The sequence below is a fragment of the Lonchura striata genome, chromosome 33 (assembly GCF_046129695.1).
Source record: "Lonchura striata isolate bLonStr1 chromosome 33, bLonStr1.mat, whole genome shotgun sequence".
NCBI classification, from domain to species: domain Eukaryota; kingdom Metazoa; phylum Chordata; class Aves; order Passeriformes; family Estrildidae; genus Lonchura; species Lonchura striata.
Window position 1 is genome coordinate 2,185,267 of NC_134635.1, and position 18,871 is coordinate 2,204,137.

At 61.9% G+C, this 18,871-nt stretch overlaps 1 protein-coding gene across 1 annotated transcript; it reads left to right on the forward strand.

Moving 5' to 3' along the window:
• The first annotated feature begins 215 nt into the window (after nt 1–215).
• Nucleotides 216–18,549, forward strand: IGSF9 (immunoglobulin superfamily member 9). The gene is made up of 20 exons (XM_077789307.1): nt 216–664; nt 1,117–1,406; nt 6,465–6,617; nt 6,713–6,864; nt 6,988–7,105; nt 7,205–7,346; nt 7,476–7,621; nt 7,729–7,871; nt 8,935–9,075; nt 10,887–11,003; nt 11,741–11,891; nt 11,992–12,115; nt 12,189–12,364; nt 12,450–12,700; nt 14,136–14,220; nt 14,760–14,930; nt 15,063–15,108; nt 16,034–17,194; nt 18,088–18,233; nt 18,313–18,549. The coding sequence occupies exons 1-20, from the start codon at nt 216–218 to the stop codon at nt 18,504–18,506; spliced, it is 4,356 nt and encodes a 1,451-aa protein (XP_077645433.1). The 3' UTR covers nt 18,507–18,549.
• Nucleotides 18,550–18,871: the final 322 nt, after the last annotated feature.

Genomic DNA, 18,871 nt, shown 5'->3' on the forward strand with positions numbered 1-18,871 from the left:
CATTCGTGTCCTCCCTCTAGATGCCCCTCCCGCAGCCCCCCGTGCCTGCCCCGGTGATCCCCCATGTGTCCCCCGTGTCCCCCTCGCTTGTCCCCCCATGTCCCCTCCGTGTCACCCCACACGCCACCCCTGTGTCCTATTCGTGACCCCCGCCGTGTCCCACGCTATGTCCCACGTGTGTCCCACCCGTGTGCCCACTCGTTTCCTCCCTCTAGATGCCCCTCCCGCATCCCCCCGTGCCTGCCCTGGTGATCTCCCATGTGTCCCCCCCATGTCCCCCTCGCTTGTCCCCCCATGTCCCCTCCGTTTCACCCCACACGCCCCCGATCCCCCGCCCCACTCCGAGAACTACATCTCCCAGCACCCCTCGCTCCCCGCTGCCTCGCTCCGCCATTGGCTGCCTGGCGAAGCGCCCAGCGGCGCCTCCTGATTGGCTGTCGCCGTGGCAACAGGCGGCGGGGGGCGTGTCCGGGGCGGCCCCTCCCGCCATCGCGGGTTTGTTTGCGGCCGCCCGGCGGCGGCGGCGGCCGGAGCCCGAGCGGACCCGGACGGACCCGAACCGCGGCGGAAAGAGCCGAGAGCAGGCGGGAAGAGCCGAGCGCAGCCGAGCGCGGCCGGCCGGGCATGAGGAGCGGCGGGACGCGGAGCCCCCCGCGCCCCCCGCGCCCCCCGCCCGGGGCCGGTGCTCCCGGGGCTGCCCGGCCGAGCCCGCCGCTCCGCGGGCCCCGGTGACGCCGCGGGAGCCGCCGCAGAGGGGGCCTGGGCTATGCGGTGGTGGCTGCGCGCCGCCGTCCTCAGCCTGCTCGCCGGAGCCGGGGGTGAGGGGATGCCCCGGGGAGTGGGGGGCGAGCGGCGGGGCCGGTCTGGCCGGTGGCGGGGCTCGGGGGCGGGGAAAGGGTCTCGGTGTGTCCCGCTGTGTTCCGGCGGGGCCGGTCCTACCTGTGCTGGGGAAGCGTGGGGAGGCGGGGAACAGCTGGGGATAACGGGGGCGGGGGGCTCCGGGGGCGGGAGGAAGGTCCCGGTGTGTCCCGGTGTGTCCCGGGGTGTCCCGGTGGGATCGGTTTGGCCAGCGCCGGGTCCCGGAGAGGCGGGGGGCTGGGGGGGTTCCGTGGGCAGGCGAACGATCCCGGTGTATCCCGTGCCGTCCCGCTGCCATGCCGCTCCATCCCGGCGTGTGTCCCGCTCTCACCGGTGGCCCGGTGCCGGTCCCGCAGGCAGCGGGCGGAGCGAGCCCCGGGCCGTGGTGGGGCGCGTCGGGGGCAGCGCGGTGCTGGGCTGCGGGCTCCTGGGCGCGCACGAGGCTCGCCCGCCGCTCTACGTGATCGAGTGGGTCCGCTTCGGCTTCGTCCTGCCCATCTTCATCAAGTTCGGGCTCTACTCGCCGCGCGTGGACCCCGAGTACGCGGGTGAGTCGCGGGGACGGGGCGGGTGGAGGTCCCCGTGGGTCCCCGTGGGTTCCCTGTGGGGTTTCCCGTGTTTCCACTCGCTGTGCTTGGGTCAAACCGGGTGTTTCACCACATGAACCCCACTCCCGGAGAACTTGGGGGGCTCTTCTGGGGGTCTCGGGGGGCGCTGAGGTCCCTGCAGCAGGTGAGTGCCAATCCCCAAGGGTGGCAGGAGGGATGGGATGTGCCCAGCTGGTGGAGGGGATGCAGATCCCCACAGGGTGAAATTTGGGAAAAGCTCCCCCAACCCACCCCCGTGGGTGCTGGGGCATCTCCCGCAGGGTGGAACGAGCCCTGCCCGCCGCACCACCGGGGTGCCCCGGGGGCTTCGGGCGCTGCCTCGGCCGGTGCGGGTCGCCTGAAGGTTGAGGCTGGGGAGGGGATTTCGGGGGAGCTGCTAATTGGAGCAAAGCTGGGCCGGGCTGGGCGTGGGAGGGGGATATTGGCTGCTTTAGCGGGTATTTAAAGTGAGCGGTGGCAGAGGAATCCCAGCGAGAGGATCGCTGCGAGCACCCGGGGAAAGCCACAGCAGTGTGCCCTGGGCACGGGCAGGGCTGGCAGCCCGTGGGTGATTCGGGCTGAGCCCAACCCCGGCGCTGTGTGCCAGCCACGCACCGAAATCCCTGCTCCGACCTTTGCTCGGGGGACGGGATCATACCCAAAATTATCCCCTGCCTAAAAATCACCTCAGCAGGGATGCCCGCTCTCCACCCTGAACACACAGATTTTTTGGGGATGCTTTTAGCACCTCCAACTTGGCTCTGGGTGATGGGATCATACCTGCATCAGAACCCAAACCCTGGCGCCAAAATTGTCCCCTGCCTAAAAATCACCTCAGTTGGGATGCCCGCTCTCCACCCTGGAGAACACACAGATTTTTTGGGGATGCTTTTAGCAGCTCCAACTTGGCTCTGGGTGACGGGATCATACCTGCATCAGAACCCAAACCCGGCTGCCAAAATTATCCCCTGCCTAAAAATCACCTCAGCAGGGATGCCCGCTCTCCACCCTGAACACACAGATTTTTTGGGGATGCTTTTAGCACCTCCAGCTTGGCTCTGGGGGACCAGCGGTGACAACGAAGCCCGGGCAGGACAAGGCACCTTCTCTCCCGAGAGATCTGGGTTGGGCTCCTGTTACCTGAGCACCGAGGGGCCCCGGGGGCTGTGGCAGCTCCGGTTACCCGGGAAGGGGCTGGCGGTGCCCGCAGTCCCCTCCCCCGTGTCCCCTCGTCCCCGCCGGGGCTGCGGGAGCAGATTGGGATCAGCGCTGGGGGAAGGGGCTGGTGGCTGGAATTGAGGGCGAGCTGGGTGGGCAGGGGGGCTGGGGGCCGTCGCCATGGCAGCGGGGTGGCTTGTTTTCCATCGGCCGGGCATGGCAGGGGTGGGATCGGTGGGTGCAGGGCGATGCCAACCCCCTCTCCCCACGCTTCCCAGGTGGATCGGTGGATCAGGTGTCGCCGCTGCTGTCACCGGTGTGGCTCCTGGGGAGATCGGGGGGGGTGGTCCTGAGGACAGGGTGGGCTGGGGTCTGTCACAGCGCTTGGTGGGATGGGGTGGGCTCTCCCCTGGGTGCCACCACCACCCACGGTGCCGCGGGACGCTGTCCCCTGCCCTAGGGGAGGGTCGGTGGTCTCTGACCTGGCTCAGACCCCCCCTCTCCCCGGCTCTGGCCGCGTGGCGGGGGCTGCAGCCCCCTTTGTGTCCCCCCACCCCCTTTTGTGTCCCGCTGAATGTCGGTTGCCAGGCGCGGGGGGGATGCTGGGCCACAGGGTTTTGTTTTTTGGTTTTTTTTGTTGTTTTTGCAGGGCGGTGGAGGAGGAGGAGGGGGCTGGGGCCGGCACAGGGGGATTAGGGGGAGGCTGAGGGGCGTCCCCAGGCCGCTCTGATCCCTTCCAAAGGGACCTTTGTTCGGGAGCCGGCTGCTCCCGACGTGCCTGGGGCTGGGGGTGGCAGCTGCTGGAGCTTCCCAGAGCTTCCCAAAGCTTCCCAGGGCTTCCCAAATATTCCCAAAGCTTCCCAAAGCTTATCAGAGCTTCCCAGGGCTTCCTAAAGCTTCCCAGGGCTTCCTAAAGCTTCCCAGGGCTTCCCAGAGCTTCCCAAAGCTTCCCAGGGCATCCCAAAGCTTCCCACAGCTTCTCAGAGCTTCCCAAATCTTCCCAGGGCTTCCCAAATCTTCCCAGGGCTTCCCAAATATTCCCAAAGCTTCCCAAAGCTTCTCAGAGCTTCCCAGGGCTTCCCAAAGCTTCTCAGAGCTTCCCAGAGCTTCCCAAAGCTTCCCAGGGCTCCCCAAATCTTCTCAGAGCTTCCCAGGACTTCCCAAGGCTTCCCAGAGCTTCCCAAATCTTCCCAAGGCTGTCCCACTTCCCAAAATTCTGGCGGTCCCCTCGTCTCGCAGCCGCGGGGTGAAGGCAGAAGGGTGGGACCCAGCTCTGGGCGCTGCGGGAAAGGTTTTGCCCGCGGCTGTGTGCGGGGTTGGCACGGCTCGGGGCTGGATTTCGGTGCCCAAACCCGCCAGCCCGGCTCCTGCCACTCCTCCTCCTCCTCCTCTTCCTCCTCATCCTTGCCGGGCTCGTCTGGCGGGACTCGGAATGCCAATCGCGGTGCCCAGCGGGACTCCGGGTGGAGCTGGCATAGTGGTTCCCCGAAATTTCCCGTGTTGGGAAAGGTTTTGCCCGCGGTTGTGTGCGGGGTTGGCACGGCTCGGTTGGATTTCGGTGTCCAAACCTGCCTGCCACTCCTCCTCCTCCTCCTCTTCCTCCTCATCCTTGCCGGGCTCGTCTGGCGGGACTCGGAATGCCAATCGCGGTGCCCAGCGGGACTCCGGGTGGAGCTGGCAGCGGGGTTCCCCGAAATTTCCCGTGTTGGGAACCCCTCGGGGAGCTGCAGCTCCTGGGATGCTGATGGAGCATCCTGGGCTGCTCTGCTCCTTCCGTGGTGTCCCGGGGCCAAAGTCACCTGGCATGGCCCGGGGGTGCCCGGGTGGCAGGGAAGGATGGGTGCCCAGGATGGATGCCCACGGAAGGGGGTGCTCAGGGCTGTGGGTGCCCCGGACAGGGGGTGCTCAGGGCTGTGGGTGCCCCGGACAGGGGGTGCCCGGAGAAGGAGATGCTCAGGGCAATGGGTGCCCAGAGAAGGGGGTGCTCCGGACAGTGGGTGCCTGGAGAAGGGGAGGCTCAGGGCAGTGGGTGCCCGGTATTATGGGTGCCCCGGACAGTGGGTACCTGGGGAAGGGGATGCCCGGGATGATGGGTGCCATGGAGAAGGGGTGCCCAGAGAAGGGTGTGCTCAGGGCTGTGAGGGCCTGGGGAAGGGGATGGTCAGAGCAGTGGGTGCCCAGGGAAGGGGATGTTCAGGACACTGGGTGCCTGGAGAAGGGGTGCCCAGAGAAGGGTGTGCTCAGGACACTGGGTGCCTGGAGAAGGGGGTGCCCGGGATGATGGGTGCCCGGGACGGGGGGTGCTCAGGGCACTGGGTGCCCCGGACAGGGGGTGCCCACAGAAGGGGATGCTCAGGGTAATGGGTGCCCTGGACAGGGGATGCCCAGGATGATGGGTGCCCCGGACAGTGGGTACCCGGGGAAGGGGATGCCCAGGATGATGGGTGCCCTGGACAGGGGGTGCTCGGGAAAGGGGATGCTTAGGCCAGTGGGTGCCCGGAGAAGGGGGTGCTCAGGGCTGTGGGTGCCCGGAGAAGGGGATGCCCGGGATGATGGGTGCCCCAGACAGAGGGTACCCAGAGAAGGGGGTGCTCAGGACAGTGGGTGCCCAGAGAAGGGGATGCTCAGGGCAGTGGGTGCCCAGGATGATGGGTGCTCCAGACAGTGGGTACCCAGGGAAAAGGATGCTCAGGGCACTGGGTGCCCGGGATAATGGGTGCTCCAGACAGTGGGTACCCAGGGAAAAGGATGCTCAGGGCAGTGGGTGCCTGGGGAAGGGAATGCTCAAGGCACTGGGTGCCCGGGATAATGGGTGCTCCAGACAGTGGGTGCCCGGGGAAAGGGATTCTCAGGGCAGTGGGTGCTCGGGACAGGGGGTGCCCGGGACAGGGGGTGCCGGTGCGTTCGTTGGGAGCCGCTGCCCGCGCACCCCAGCCTGGGCTGAGCCAATTGCCCGCTGCACCGTGAGCCGATTATGGCTCTGATAATAGCCCGGGGGATTAACGGGCTGCGCCCGCTCTCGCTCCGGCCTTTATCCCTCTCCTCATCAAAGAGGCCGCGGGGCGTGGGGCGAGAACCCCACGGGGGTGGGAGAGTCCTCGGGAAGGACTCTCCCACCCCCGTGGGGAGAGAGGGGTGGGCAGCTGGAGGGATGCTGGGACCATCATCATGCTGGGAGCGATGCTGGAAGCGTGGAGCCGCCGTGCTGGGGGGACCCCGCCGGGGGTGGGTGACAGAGGCATTGTCGCCTCCTCCCCGTGTCACCCACGCGGTGCAGTGCTGGATGTCGCCGTCACCAACTTGTGGCACCGCCGTTCTCAGCTCTGCGCCGTGCCAGCGTGGGCGGGCACCCTGGGGAGAGGGGTGACCCGGGAAAGGGGTGACACGGGAAAGGGGTGACATGGGAGAGGGGTGACCCGGGCAGGGTGTGGCCTTAGGGAGGGGGGTGGCCTGGGAGAAGGGTGACCCAGGGAGAGGGGGACCCCAAGGCCGGGGTGACCCGGGAGAAGGGGTGACCCAGGGAAGGGAAGGGGTGACCCAGGGAGAGGGGGTGACCCAGGGAAGGGGGTGGCCTTAGGGAGGGGTGTGACACGGGAGAGGGTGGCCCGGGAGAGGGGGACCCCAAGGAGGGGATGGCCCAGGAGAGGGGTGATCTGGGAGAGGGGTGGCCTCAGGGAGAGGGTGACCCAGGAGAGGGGGACCCCAAGGAGGGCGTAACCTGGGAGAGGGCGACCCCAGGGAGAGGGGTGGCCCAGGAGAGGGTGACCCGGGAGAAGGGGTGTCCTGGGAGGGGAGGGGGTGTCCCGGGAGGGGAGGGGGTGTCCTGGGGACACGGCTGTCCCTGAGCCGCTGCCGCTCCAGGTCGTGTGCGGCTGGAGGAAGGCGCCTCGCTGCGCCTGGACCTGCTGCGTGCCGAGGACCAAGGCTGGTACGAGTGCCGGGTGCTCTTCCTCGACCGCCACAGCAGCGACGCCGACTTCCAGAACGGCACCTGGATCCACCTCACCGTCAACGGTACCGGCCCACACCTCCCGCTGGAAACGCTGGGCTTCCACACCGAGTTGAGGCAGATCTAAGGGTGAAGGTTTGGATCTAAATTTGCCTTCCAGCACCCCCAACCTTCCTGGAGACCCCCCCTGCGTTTGTAGAGGTGCGGGACCGGGCTGCGCTCAGCCTCACCTGCAGGGCTGTCGGCAACCCCCAGCCCGTTGTCACCTGGAAGAGGAGTGACCTGCCTGTGCAGAGCGGGGACACGGTGCAGGTGAGGGTGACACCCCCTCTGTGGTGTCACCAAGCTCTGGCGCCCATCCCCGCTGTGGTGGCACCTGCCTGGTGTCACCACGCCGTTCATGGGGTGCGTTGCTGTCCCTCGGTGCCGCGGCAGGTGAGGAACGGGACGCTGAGCATCGCCGCCGTGGAACGCGCCAGCGCGGGCACCTACACGTGCCACGCCTCCAGCCAGGAGGGCAGCGTCACCCACACCACCCGTGTGCTCGTGCAGGGTGAGGCCAGGAGGTTCCCGCAGAGGGAACACGCAGAGGGAGCCTTGGCATGGTCCCCGTGCCCAGCCCTCACTGCCCCTCTGACCTGCACCCCTCCAGGGCCGCCCATCATCGTGGTGCCACCTCAGAACGTCACTGTTAACATCTCCCAAGATGCCTTCCTGGCGTGCCAGGCTGAGGCTTACCCAGGGAACCTCACCTACACCTGGTTCCAGGGCGGCAGCAACGTCTTCCACCTCAGGTACGACAGCAACGGGGGTGGCACCGGGGCTGAGGAACCCCTGAGTGCCAGGCACAGGCTGGGCGTGTGGTGGGGGCAAACAGGGAGGGTGCCAACCGTGCCACTGACGGCTGTGCCACCCCTTCCCAGCCACCTCCAGGCTCGGGTCCGTGTCCTGGTGGACGGGAGCCTCCTGCTGCAGCGAGCCACCCCGGACGATGCTGGCAAATACACCTGCACCCCCAGCAACGGGCTCTGGAAGCCTCCTTCCGCCTCAGCCTTCCTCACAGTGCTCTGTAAGACCCCCCTCCTGCACCCCTGGGGGCTGGGGGGGCCCCGCTGGGGGGGTTGTGGTGGGAACAGGGGTGCCCCGTGGGGACCCCAGCCCCGTGTGTCCCCGCAGACCCGGCGCAGGTGACCACCATGCTCCCGGAGACCCACCTGCCCAAGGGCATGCGGGGCGTGATCCGCTGCCCCTGCAGGGCCAACCCCCCCCTGCTCTCGGTCACCTGGACCAGGGACGGGCGCCCGCTGGAGCTGGACAAGGTAGAGCCACTCCCAGTGGCCTTCCCAAATCCCTCCTACTTCCACATTCCTCTCTCCCAGCTCCCCGGCTGCTCCAAGGTATGGCCACGCCCACCTTCCCAAATTCTTCCTCCTTATCTGTTCCCCTCTCCCAGTTCCTTCCCCCCATCCCAAATCCTTTCTGCTCACCCATTCCCCAGCTCCTTTCCAAATCCTTCTTCATCCGTTCCTTTCTCCCAGCTCCTTCCCAAATCCTTCTTCATCTGTTCCCCTCTCAGAGCTCCTTCCCAAATCCCTCCTGCTCACCCATTCCCCTCTCCCAGCTCTTTCCCACCTTCCCAAATCCCTTTTTCTCACCCATTCCCCTCTCCCAGCTCCTTCCCAAATCTGTCCTCACCCATTCTCCTCTCCCACCTCCTTCCCACCACCCCAAATCCCTCCTGCTCACCCATTCCCCTCTCCCAGCTCCTTCCCAAATCCCTTTTTCTCACATTTTCCCCTCTTCTACCTCCTTCCCACCATCCCAAATCCCTTTCTCACCTTTTCCCCTCTCCCAGCTCCTTCTCAAATCCCTCCTGCTCACCCATTCCCCTCTCCCACCTCCTTCCCACCATCCCAAATCCCTTTCTCTCACCTTTTCCCCTCTCCCAGCTCCTTCTCAAATCCCTCCTGCTCACCCATTCCCCTCTCCCACCTCCTTCCCACCATCCCAAATCCCTTTTTCTCACCTTTTCCCCTCTCTCACCTCCTTCCCACCACCCCAAATCCCTCATCCTCACCTTTTCCCCTCTCCCACCTCCTTCCCACCATCCCAAATCCCTCCTGCTCACCCATTCCCCTCTCCCAGCTCCTTCCCAAATCCCTTTTTCTCACATTTTCCCCTCTTCTACCTCCTTCCCACCATCCCAAATCCCTTTCTCACCTTTTCCCCTCTCCCAGCTCCTTCTCAAATCCCTCCTGCTCACCCATTCCCCTCTGCCACCTCCTTCCCACCATCCCAAATCCCTTTCTCTCACCTTTTCCCCTCTCCCACCTCCTTCCCACCATCCCAAATCCCTCATCCTCCCCTTTCCCCCTCTCCCAGCTCCCCGGCTGGTCCCTCGGGCCCGATGGCTCCATCGTCATCGCCACGGGCAACGACGACGCGCCGGGGCTGTACCGCTGCACGCCCTTCAACAGCTACGGCACGGCCGGCCCCTCCCGGCCCACGCGCGTCCTGCTCAAGGTCAGCAGCCCCTCGGGGTCCCCTGAACCCTCCTCTGCACCCCCAAACTGCCCCTCTGCTCGAAACGTACATTTGAAGGGATTTAGAGGTTTTCGAGGAGCTGAGATTTTAGTTAGATGTTTCACAATTCCTTCCATCTGAAACATCAACTTTAATGGACTTAGCGATTTTCGAGGAGCTAAGATTTTAGTTAGATGTTTCAAAATTCCTTCCATCTGAAACATCAGCTTTAAGGGATTTAGAGATGTTAGAGGAGCTAAGATTTTATGTGGGAATCCAGGGCTTCCCTCTGGCTGCCCTGGGACCCTGGCAGGGGTCAGGAACCCCCTGGACAGAGCCCCCAGAGACACTGGCTGTGATCTCTGTCCATGGAAAAGAGTTTTCAATCTTACAGGATGAATTACCAGCTCTCAGTGTTTGATAGAAGCAATAATTAAGTGTGGCATGGGTGCAAAAGTAAAATTTTAGGGTTCTAGATGAGGGGTCCAAAGGGGACAAGATGGAGGAAATTGGGTGTGCCTTGTCCTTTTTCTCCTTCTTCATGCCCTCCATGTCTCACTGTGGTGTTGGCATTTTTCTGTTGGTTCAGGCTGGGGACACACTGTCCAACGGAGGTGACAGATATTGGCACGTTCTTGTAAATCCAGCCCAGGGAGTTTGTGGTATATAATGTTTGTGACATTATATAATGTTTGTAACATTATATTCCAGAAACTGGGGACTGGGTTTAGGCTGGGGACACATTGTTCAATGTAGGAGACAGATATTGGCACATTATTCATACTATTGTAAATATAGCACAGGTAGTTTCTGGTATTTAATGTTTGTAACATCCCACTGAGGGCAGAGCCCTGCAGGACAGACAGAACATGTTATTGATAACTTTATTCTTATACATATAGGAATATATGTATATATATTCTTATATATATAAGAATAAACAACCTTGAAAACCAGCACAGATGAATTATGACTTCTGCTTTGGCAATGGGGCAGAAAGACAGAGACTTTACAATCTTGGAATCATCAATACCTCAGATTCTGACAATTTTAGTTTGAGAGAAGCCTTACTAGAGTTAATTAAAATAAATAAGTATGCCTTGATAAAGTTAAGAGTTAGGAGTTAACTAATAATTGATTGCTTGTCAGCACAATGTTGAGTTATCTGGGTTTATAATGAAGAATATAATGAAGAAATTGTAATGAAGAATATAAATTGACAAATAGATTTTAGGAACTTAATACAATTGTTGGTCTCCTCTGTCCTGAAACCAATTGAAGACAAGGAATGGGAGTTCTACCAAGAGTTCACTTGTCATATTTACATTAAAAAGGTTGAAAGGTCAGAAGGAGGAAGACTTCATTGATTTCCTCATTTTGGGACCCCTCCCCATGAAAGGGACCCTTTTCAAGGAATAAATTTTATGCTGAATGGCTTTTGAAATGATTAGCGTAGGAAGAGAAGAAGGGGATGTACCAAAATGATGAATATTTATTTGTATTTTTGGGTATTCAATAGTTGGGTGGATAAAAGGGCTCTGTAATCACTTAAAAGCTGCGGTGTGGATTTGGGAGCTGTCCCACACACAATAAACACACACTTTTTAACTTTAAACTGTTAGAAAGATTTTGTCTGTCACAATTAGATATTGGTGCTAGATCAACATCCATATTTCTTTAATAATTCAGAGCAGGAGCTTTGTAAACACACACTTTTTAACTTTAAACTGTTAGAGAGATTTTGGCCATCACAGTTGGGCATGGGTACTAGATCAATATCCACATTTTTTTGAATAAATCATGCTTTGCAGGACCCTCCTGCCTTCACGGTGCGGCCCAAGGAGGAATATTTCCAGGAGGTGGGTCGGGAGCTGGTGATCCCCTGCGTGGCTCACGGGGATCCCCCACCCACCATCACCTGGGTGAAGGTAGGAATTGGTGTTTTGGGGGGTCAGCTGAGCCCCCCTCAGGGACAGGGATTGATTTTGGCTTCCAGGGTATCATTTCTGGGGTGGTATTTTTGTCTCTACATCACTCCTGGGGTTATGTTCCTGTTCCCCACTGGGTTCCACCCCAAACTGGGGTCCCATCAGGTGGGACAGAGATTGCTTTTGGCCTCCAGGGTATCATTTCTGGGGTGGTATTTTTGTCCTTACATCACTCCTGGGGTTATGTCCCTGTCCCCACTGGGTTCCACCCCAAACTGGGGTCCCATCAGGTGAGACAGAGATTGCTTTTGGCCTCCAGGGTATCATTTCTGGGGTGGTATTTTTGTCCTTACATCACTCCTGGGGTTATGTCCCTGTCCCCACTGGGTTCCATCCCAAACTGGGGTCCCATCAGGTGGGACAGAGATTGCTTTTGGCCTCCAGGGTATCATTTCTGGGGTGGTATTTTTGTCTCTACATCACTCCTGGGGTTATGTTCCTGTTCCCCACTGGGTTCCATCCCAAACTGGGGTCCCATCACTTGGTTCCTGAAGGATCTCAGGTCACTTTGCTTGGTTTTCCTCTAAAAATTGGACAAAATCCTGCTCCTTGCTCTCCAAACCAGCCCCCATTTTTCAAGTCCCCTTGTCCCCACAAGTGTGGCAGTGTCACAGCCCCAGCCCTGCGTGGGGGTGGCTTGGTGGTGACCCCCCCATCAGCGTGCCCGTGCCCCACAGGTGGGCAGCGTGGGGAAGAGCAGTGCCCAGGTGGATGGGAACAGCAGCCTCGTCCTCCGCCCCCTCATCAAGGAGCAGCACGGAGTCTGGCAGTGCACGGCCACCAACCAGGTGGCCAGTGTCACCACTGCCACCTCTGTCCACGTCCTGGGTGAGCTGCTCGTCACTGGTGGGCTGGGATAGTCCCAGGGGTGGGTGACATGCTGGAAAGGGTGGTCCAAGCCCCCCAGTGTGCCACCGCTGCCCGCCAGGTACCAGTCCCCACGCTGTCACCAACGTCTCCGTGCTCCCGCTGCTGCTGGCAGCCAACATCTCCTGGGAGCCAGGCTTTGATGGAGGCTACTTCCAGAGGTTCAGCGTTTGGTACACCCCACTGTGAGTGCCCCACCTCTGCTGTGTCCCCCCCAGGGACCCCAACTTTGGGCTCACACGTCCCTCCTGTCCCCAGGGTGAGGAAGCCACCGCGGGCACACCACGACTGGGTGTCGCTGTCGGTGCCAGCGGGGGCTCAGCACCTTCTGGTGGAGAACCTGCAGCCAGACACCAGTTACCAGTTCAGCGTCCTGGCCCAGAACAAGCTGGGCAGCGGCCCCTTCAGCCAGATCGTCACCTCCGTGCCCAGGGGTGAGTGAAGCTCCCCAAAACACCCCCGGTGCCCCCCAAAACACTCAGGATGCTCCTGTTCCCTCAACCTCTGCCTTCTCCCCAGGCTTCCCAGTGACCACAGTGCCTCCGGAGCCACCAGCCATCACTGTGCACGTCTTCCTGTCCCCACCACGATCTCTGAGGGCCAACGAGAGCGTGAGGGGGGTTCTGCTTCGCTGGGACCCCCCTGCCCGTGCCTCAGTGGCCCTGAGCGGGTACGCGCTGGAGCTGCGGCAGGACAAGGGTGGCTGGGAGGTGCTGGAGAGCTCCATCCCCGCCACGGACACGCAGGTGCTGGTGCCAGGGCTCATCAAGGTGAGGTCTGGCCGGGTGCCAAGGTGGGTTAGTGCCAGAGATCACCTCTAGGTCAGGGGTGGCTCCACGTGGTGGAAAAATTCTCTCCTCCTGTGGGAATCCAGGGCTTCCCTCTGGCTGCCCTGGGACCCCCTGGACAGAGCCCCCAGAGACACTGGCTGTGATCTCTGTCCATGGAAAAGAGTTTTCAATCTTACAGGATGAATTACAAGCTCTGAGTGTTTGATTTAAGTAATAATTAAGTGTGGCACGGGTGCAAAAGTAAAATTTCAGGATTCTAGATGAGGGGTCCAAAGGGGACAAGATGGAGGAAATTGGGTGTGCCTTGTCCTTTTTCTCCTTCTTCATGTCCTCCATGTCTCACTGTGGTGTTGGCATTTTTCTGTTGGTTCAGGCTGGGGACACACTGTCCAACGTAGGTGACAGATATTGGCACGTTCTTGTAAATCCAGCACAGGTAGTTTCTGGTATTTAATGTTTGTAACATCCCACTGAGGGCAGAGCCCTGCAGGACAGACCTGCAGCAGGTCAGACAGAGCATGTTATAGATAAGTTTATTCTTATACACATATATATATATATATATATATATCTTCTTATATATATAAGAATAAACAACCTTGAAAACCAGCACAGACGAATTATGACTTCTTCTTCGGCAACGGGGCAGAAAGACAGAGACTTTTTACAATCTCAGGATCATCAATATCTCAGATTCTGACGTCCTCCAACCCGTGCTTCCAAAGAAAGGCTCAGCAGTTTCTTGTTTGGTCTCAAGGCAGTTTATTGCAAGTTATCTAAAAGATTTTGTTCTTGAGCTGCTGTGGTTTGCTCACAGCTCAGGCAGAGGCACACACACACCCTGACATCCTCTCTGACCCCGACTGCTTCTTCTCTCCCCCTGCCCCTGGGCTGGTGTTATCTTTTATATGGTACATTACGTCTTAAATATTTATAGTTTTTTCCCAATGCCTATTTACCTATATTAAATGGTGCCTTTTTACTCTAAACCAACCTGTGAGTGCCAACATCACCAAGATCATGGAGGTAAAGAAGGAGAAAGAGGGAGGACAGGGCAGGCCCAAATCCCAAATCCATCTTAAAACTTCTGGCCGCCATGTACAAAATCAAAACCCCCCTGTACAAGACTTAAAACCCCCCTGTACAGCACTCAAAAATTCTTCCCTTTACTTTGTGACTATTTTTACTATAATATCTAAATTTTGTGACTTCTTGTTCTTCCTGCAAGCTTGGTAAATCATTCCATGGTTCAAACCCAAAATCACAGCTGTGTCCAGCTGCCTGCCAGGGTCTCAAATGCTTCTGACCTGGGCCCGGAACACCCAAAACTGTCTGAGGGACATTTTGAGTTCTGACAGGTTAGGGTTTGGTGGCCGCTGTGGCCGCGTGGCTCATGGCCCCGTGTCCTCCCCAGGACGCCTTCTACGAGTTCCGACTGGTGGCCTTTGCTGGCAGCTACATCAGCGACCCCAGCAACACGGTGAACATCTCCACGGCAGGTAAGGCTGGGGATGGAAAACAGAGGTGGGAAACACCCAAATTCCCAAAGGAGAACCCCCCTCCATGCTGCTCCCACCCCCTGGCCCTGCTGCTACACGGACAGAGCAGGACCCCCAAGGCTAAACCTACCAGGACTGCTGGCTTCATCCTCAGGGAGCAGAGCATCCTTTCTGGTGGTGCCCAGGGTGGTGGGCACAGTCCTGCCAAGGGCACAGCAGCCTCTGAGCTGAGCTGAGCTGTTGTCCCCCTGACGCTGGTGGCACATCTTGGGGGGGCCATGCCTGCCTGATGGGGTGCCCTGCTAAAACTACCAGGACTGCTTGGCTTCATCCTCAGGGAGCAGAGCATCCTTTCTGGTGGTGCCCAGGGTGGTGGGCACAGTCCTGCCAAGGGCACAGCAGCCGCTGAGCTGAGCTGAGCTGTTGTCCCCACAACGCTGGTGGCACAGCAGCCTCTGAGCTGAGCTGTTGTCCCCACGATGCTGGTGGCACATCTTGGGGGGCCGTGCCTGCCTGATGGGGTGCCCTGTGCCTGGCAGGGATGGAGGTGTACCCGTCCCGCACGCAGCTGCCCGAGCTGCTGCCGCAGCCGGTGCTGGCGGGGGTCATCGGGGGGATCTGCTTCCTCAGCGTGGCCGTCATCTTCAGCACCACGGCCGCCTGCCTCACGAACCGGCGCCGCGCCGCGCGCCTCCGCAAGCGCCGCCAAGGTACCGGGGACAACGGGGACACGGGGACAGGCCAGCCAGGGTGGGGGGACCGAGTGGGTGCCGCCGTCTCCTCCTCATCGCCTTTTGAGTTGCTCGCCGTGTGATTCCCCCTGTGTTCTCATGGCCTTCCAGATCCACCACTCGTCTTCTCCCCCAGCAAGAAGCTTCCACCTCCACAGTAAGTCACGCCACGCCATTGCCACGCTCCCTCCCTGTCCTGACGTGTCATGCCGTGCCATGCCATGCCATGTTCCCTCCCTGTCCTGACGTGTCATGCCGTGCCATGCCATGCCATGTTCCCTCCCTGTCCTGACGTGTCATGCCGTGCCATGCCACGCTCCCTCCCTATCCTGCTCCCACCATGCCACGTTCCCTCCTTGTCCTGCCATGCCATGCCATGCCATGCCATGCCATGCCATGCCACACCACACTCCCTCCCTATCCTGCTCCCACCGTGCACATTCCCTCCCTGTCCTGCCATGCCATGCCATGCCATGCCACGTTCCCTCCATCTCACTCCCTCCCTGTCCTTCTTCCACCATGCCACATTCTTTCCCTCTCCTGTCCTGCCATGCCATGCTGTGCCATGCCATGCCACACTCCCTCCCTGTCCCTCTCTTGCTCCTCCACATCCCCTTCCCTCCCCGTCCCACCTCTGGCTTTCACTCCCCCAAATCCTGCTCCCTCTCATCCCACTCCTGGCCATGCCACACTCCCCTCCCTCTCCCACTCTCTCCATGGCATTCTCCCCTCCCTCCTTGTCCCTCCCTGTCCCGCTCCTGGCCATGCCATGTTCCCATCCCACTGCACTCCTCATCATCCCTCTGCCACCAACTGGGGGCACGGGGACAGCCTGGGGACAGCCACCCCCTGCTGCACTGCCCAAGGGCGTTAGGAGCGGGGTGTCCTCATCCCTCTGCCACCCTGGGGACAGCCACCCCCTGCTGCACTGCCCAAGGGCGTTACGAGCGGGGTGCTGCCACCGAGGCTCCCCTTGTGCTCCCTCTGGGGCAGTTTTGTCTGGAGAAACAAATGAGGGAATGCAGGAGCAGGGCCTGGCAGCACATCTGGCGGCTGCTGCAGCTGCTGCCTCTCCCTTGCAGCAATGCTCGCGGCCCTGCTAGCCCCGCCAGCACGGTGAAGCTGAAGCTGCAGCCATCACCGTGCCGGAGCCTGCACCGGACGCTGCTGTGGGGTGAAAAAGCCGGCACCAGCCTGGGGCTGAGCATCGCCGGCTCCCGTTACCCCGGCTACGAGAGCCACGTCCCGCTGGAGCGCATCTGCCGCGGCCCCGACGGCCGCTTCGTGCTGGGCTCTCCATCCCCTCGCCCGGAGCCGGAGCCTCCGCCGGCTCCCCCGCAGCCCTACCACCAGCTGCCCGCCGGGGAGGAGGAGGAGGAGGATGAAGAAGAGGAAGACGATGAGCCCGTGTGGCACAGGGAGGTCTCGCTACGCCCCCAACCCGCGGGGCAACCCCGCCGGGGCTCCCGAGCCTCCGGTCACCGCCACGGCCGCTACTTTGGCTACGGCGGCAGCAGCAGCCCCGTGGATGAGGCCGTGGCGTTGAGCATCACCGACATCAGCCCCGTGGCCTCTGCCGCCGCCACCCTGCCTTACAGCGCCGTCCCGGAGCCCCCCGGGCCCCGCCACGGCCCCCCCTGGGACTCACCGCCCCGCCGGGGCTCCCCCAAACCGGCCGCCGGCCCCCCGGTGTCCCCCGGCCCGCCAGCCATCAGCGGGATCCTGCAGTACCTCAGCCTGCCCTTCTTCAAGGAGATGTGTGTGGACGGCGACTGGCCGCCCCCGGAGGAACCGGGGGAGCCCCCCGGCCGGCCGGAGCCCCCCGCCAGCCCCCCGGCCGCGGAGCGGACGCTGTGCCCGGGCTGCATTGACACAAGTGCCAACGCCACCTCCTCCGCGTTCCTCGAGCCCCCCCGGCTGCCCCCGGGCCCCGCCAAGGCTTCGCTGCCCGGTTCCCCCTCCTGGCCCCGCTCCCCCAGCCCCGGGATTCCCCCGCAGCCGGTCCCGCATCTCCGGACTGAAACGCCGGGGCGGCCGCCGGACGCCGCCGCGCCCGAGAAGCTCCCGCGGGGCAGCTTGACCAGCCAGAGCAGCGGCCGGGGCAGCGGCTCCTTCCTGCGGCCCCCCTCGCTGGCACCGTCCTTGGGGGGCACCTTTCTGGGCACCCCCGTCGGCGACGGGGGCAGCTGGCACAGCGGGGGCTCGGCAGCGGAGGGCAGGACGGATGCTGGCGCCGGGAAGAGGTGAGCCACGGGCAGGGCGCTGGGATGAGCTCCCGGAGCGTGCTGGGGCAGCTCCGGGCCTGTCCCACCGAGCCTGGCGTGGCACGGAGCCACCTCCCAGCCCTGCAGTGCCGTGGGGACACCCCCTCCGCTCTGTTCCCTGCCCCGAGAGACCACCCCAGTTCTCCCCCAGCTCCCCATGTCCCTCGGGGTGGTGCATCCCCGGGATCTGACCTTGGGATGTGCCCCTGCCACCCATCTCTGGGCACCTGTGGCTTGGCGTTTACCCTGATGTTCATCCTTGGGGGTCTCATGGCCATCCCTGCCATCATGGGGGGACACGGGGGGAGATGGGGTGGTCTCAGACCTCCCAGACCTCAGGGTCTGCCCTGACCTCCATCCCCGGGCTCTCCATCCCCAGGGTTTCACACTCATCCCCAGAGCTTCCACTTTCTTTGGGTCTCCCCTGGAACCCATCCCCTGGGCTTCCACTTTTTTGGGGTCTCCCTGACCTCCATCCCTGGGCTCTCCATCCTTGGGGTTTCACACCATTCCTGGGATCTGCCACCTCAGAATCTGCCCTGACCTCCATCCCCTGGGCTCTCCATCCCCAGGGTTTCACACCCATCCCCGGAGCTTCCACTTTTTTGGGGTCTCCCCTGGAGCCCATCCCCGGGACTTCCACTTTTTTGGGGTCTCCCCTGACCTCCATCCCCTGGGCTCTCCATCCCCAGTGTTTCACACTCATCCCCAGAGCTTCCACTTTTTTGGGGTCTCCCCTGGAACCCATCCCCTGGGCTCTCCATCCTTAGGGTTTCACACCCATGCCCAGAGCTTCCACTTTTTTGGGGTCTCCCCGGGGGTCTCACTCCCTCGGGGCTGGGGGGTCCGTGCCCCTCTCCCCCTCCCCGCAGGAGAAACACTTCGGTGGACGAGAACTACGAGTGGGACGCGGAATTCGCGTTGGAATCCGAGCTCCTGGAGGCGCTGCAGCTTTACCGGGGCGCGGCCCCGGCCCGGCCCGGTTCCTCCATCGCCCTGCGGGACCTGCAGCGGCACAGTGAGTGCGACCCCCCGTACCCCCCGTGCCCCGTGGCCGGCTGCCACGGAGGGACCGGACGCTGCTTATCTCCCCGCAGAGCCCGGCTCGGCCCCGGTGAGCTCGGTGTCGGCGGAGGCGCTGGGCACGGGGGGTCCCCCGGAACGCGGCCAGACCCCCCGAGCCGAGGGGCTGGGGGCGAGGCGCCGCAGGGAAGGGGCCCAGCAGCGGCGGCAGCGGGTGGGCACCCGTGGGTGCTGCTCCGAGCGCTTCGAGGTGGCCACGCTGCTCTAGGTGGTCCCCCGTGGGGGGGAGGAAATAAAGAAGCGTGAGAGCAGCTCTGGCTCCTGTTAGCGAGGGGATCCCCAAGGCGTGCAGGGTTCTGCCACGTCCCCCCATCTTTCTAAACCCCCTCTGTCCCATCCTCCCCTCCCTCCATCTTCTCAGTTGCTCCCCATCTTCTTCGTGCCTCCTGCGGGCTCCCCAATTCTCCTGTGTTGTCCCCCCATCATCTTCCCCATCCCCTGGCCACATTTTCCCATTCCCCACTTGGTGTCCCCCTATCAAATCCCACCCCCCTCCCATCTTCTCGTGTCCCCCCCCCCCCCTCAAATTGCTCCGTACCCCCGTTTTCCTCACGTCTCCCCTCATCTTCCTCG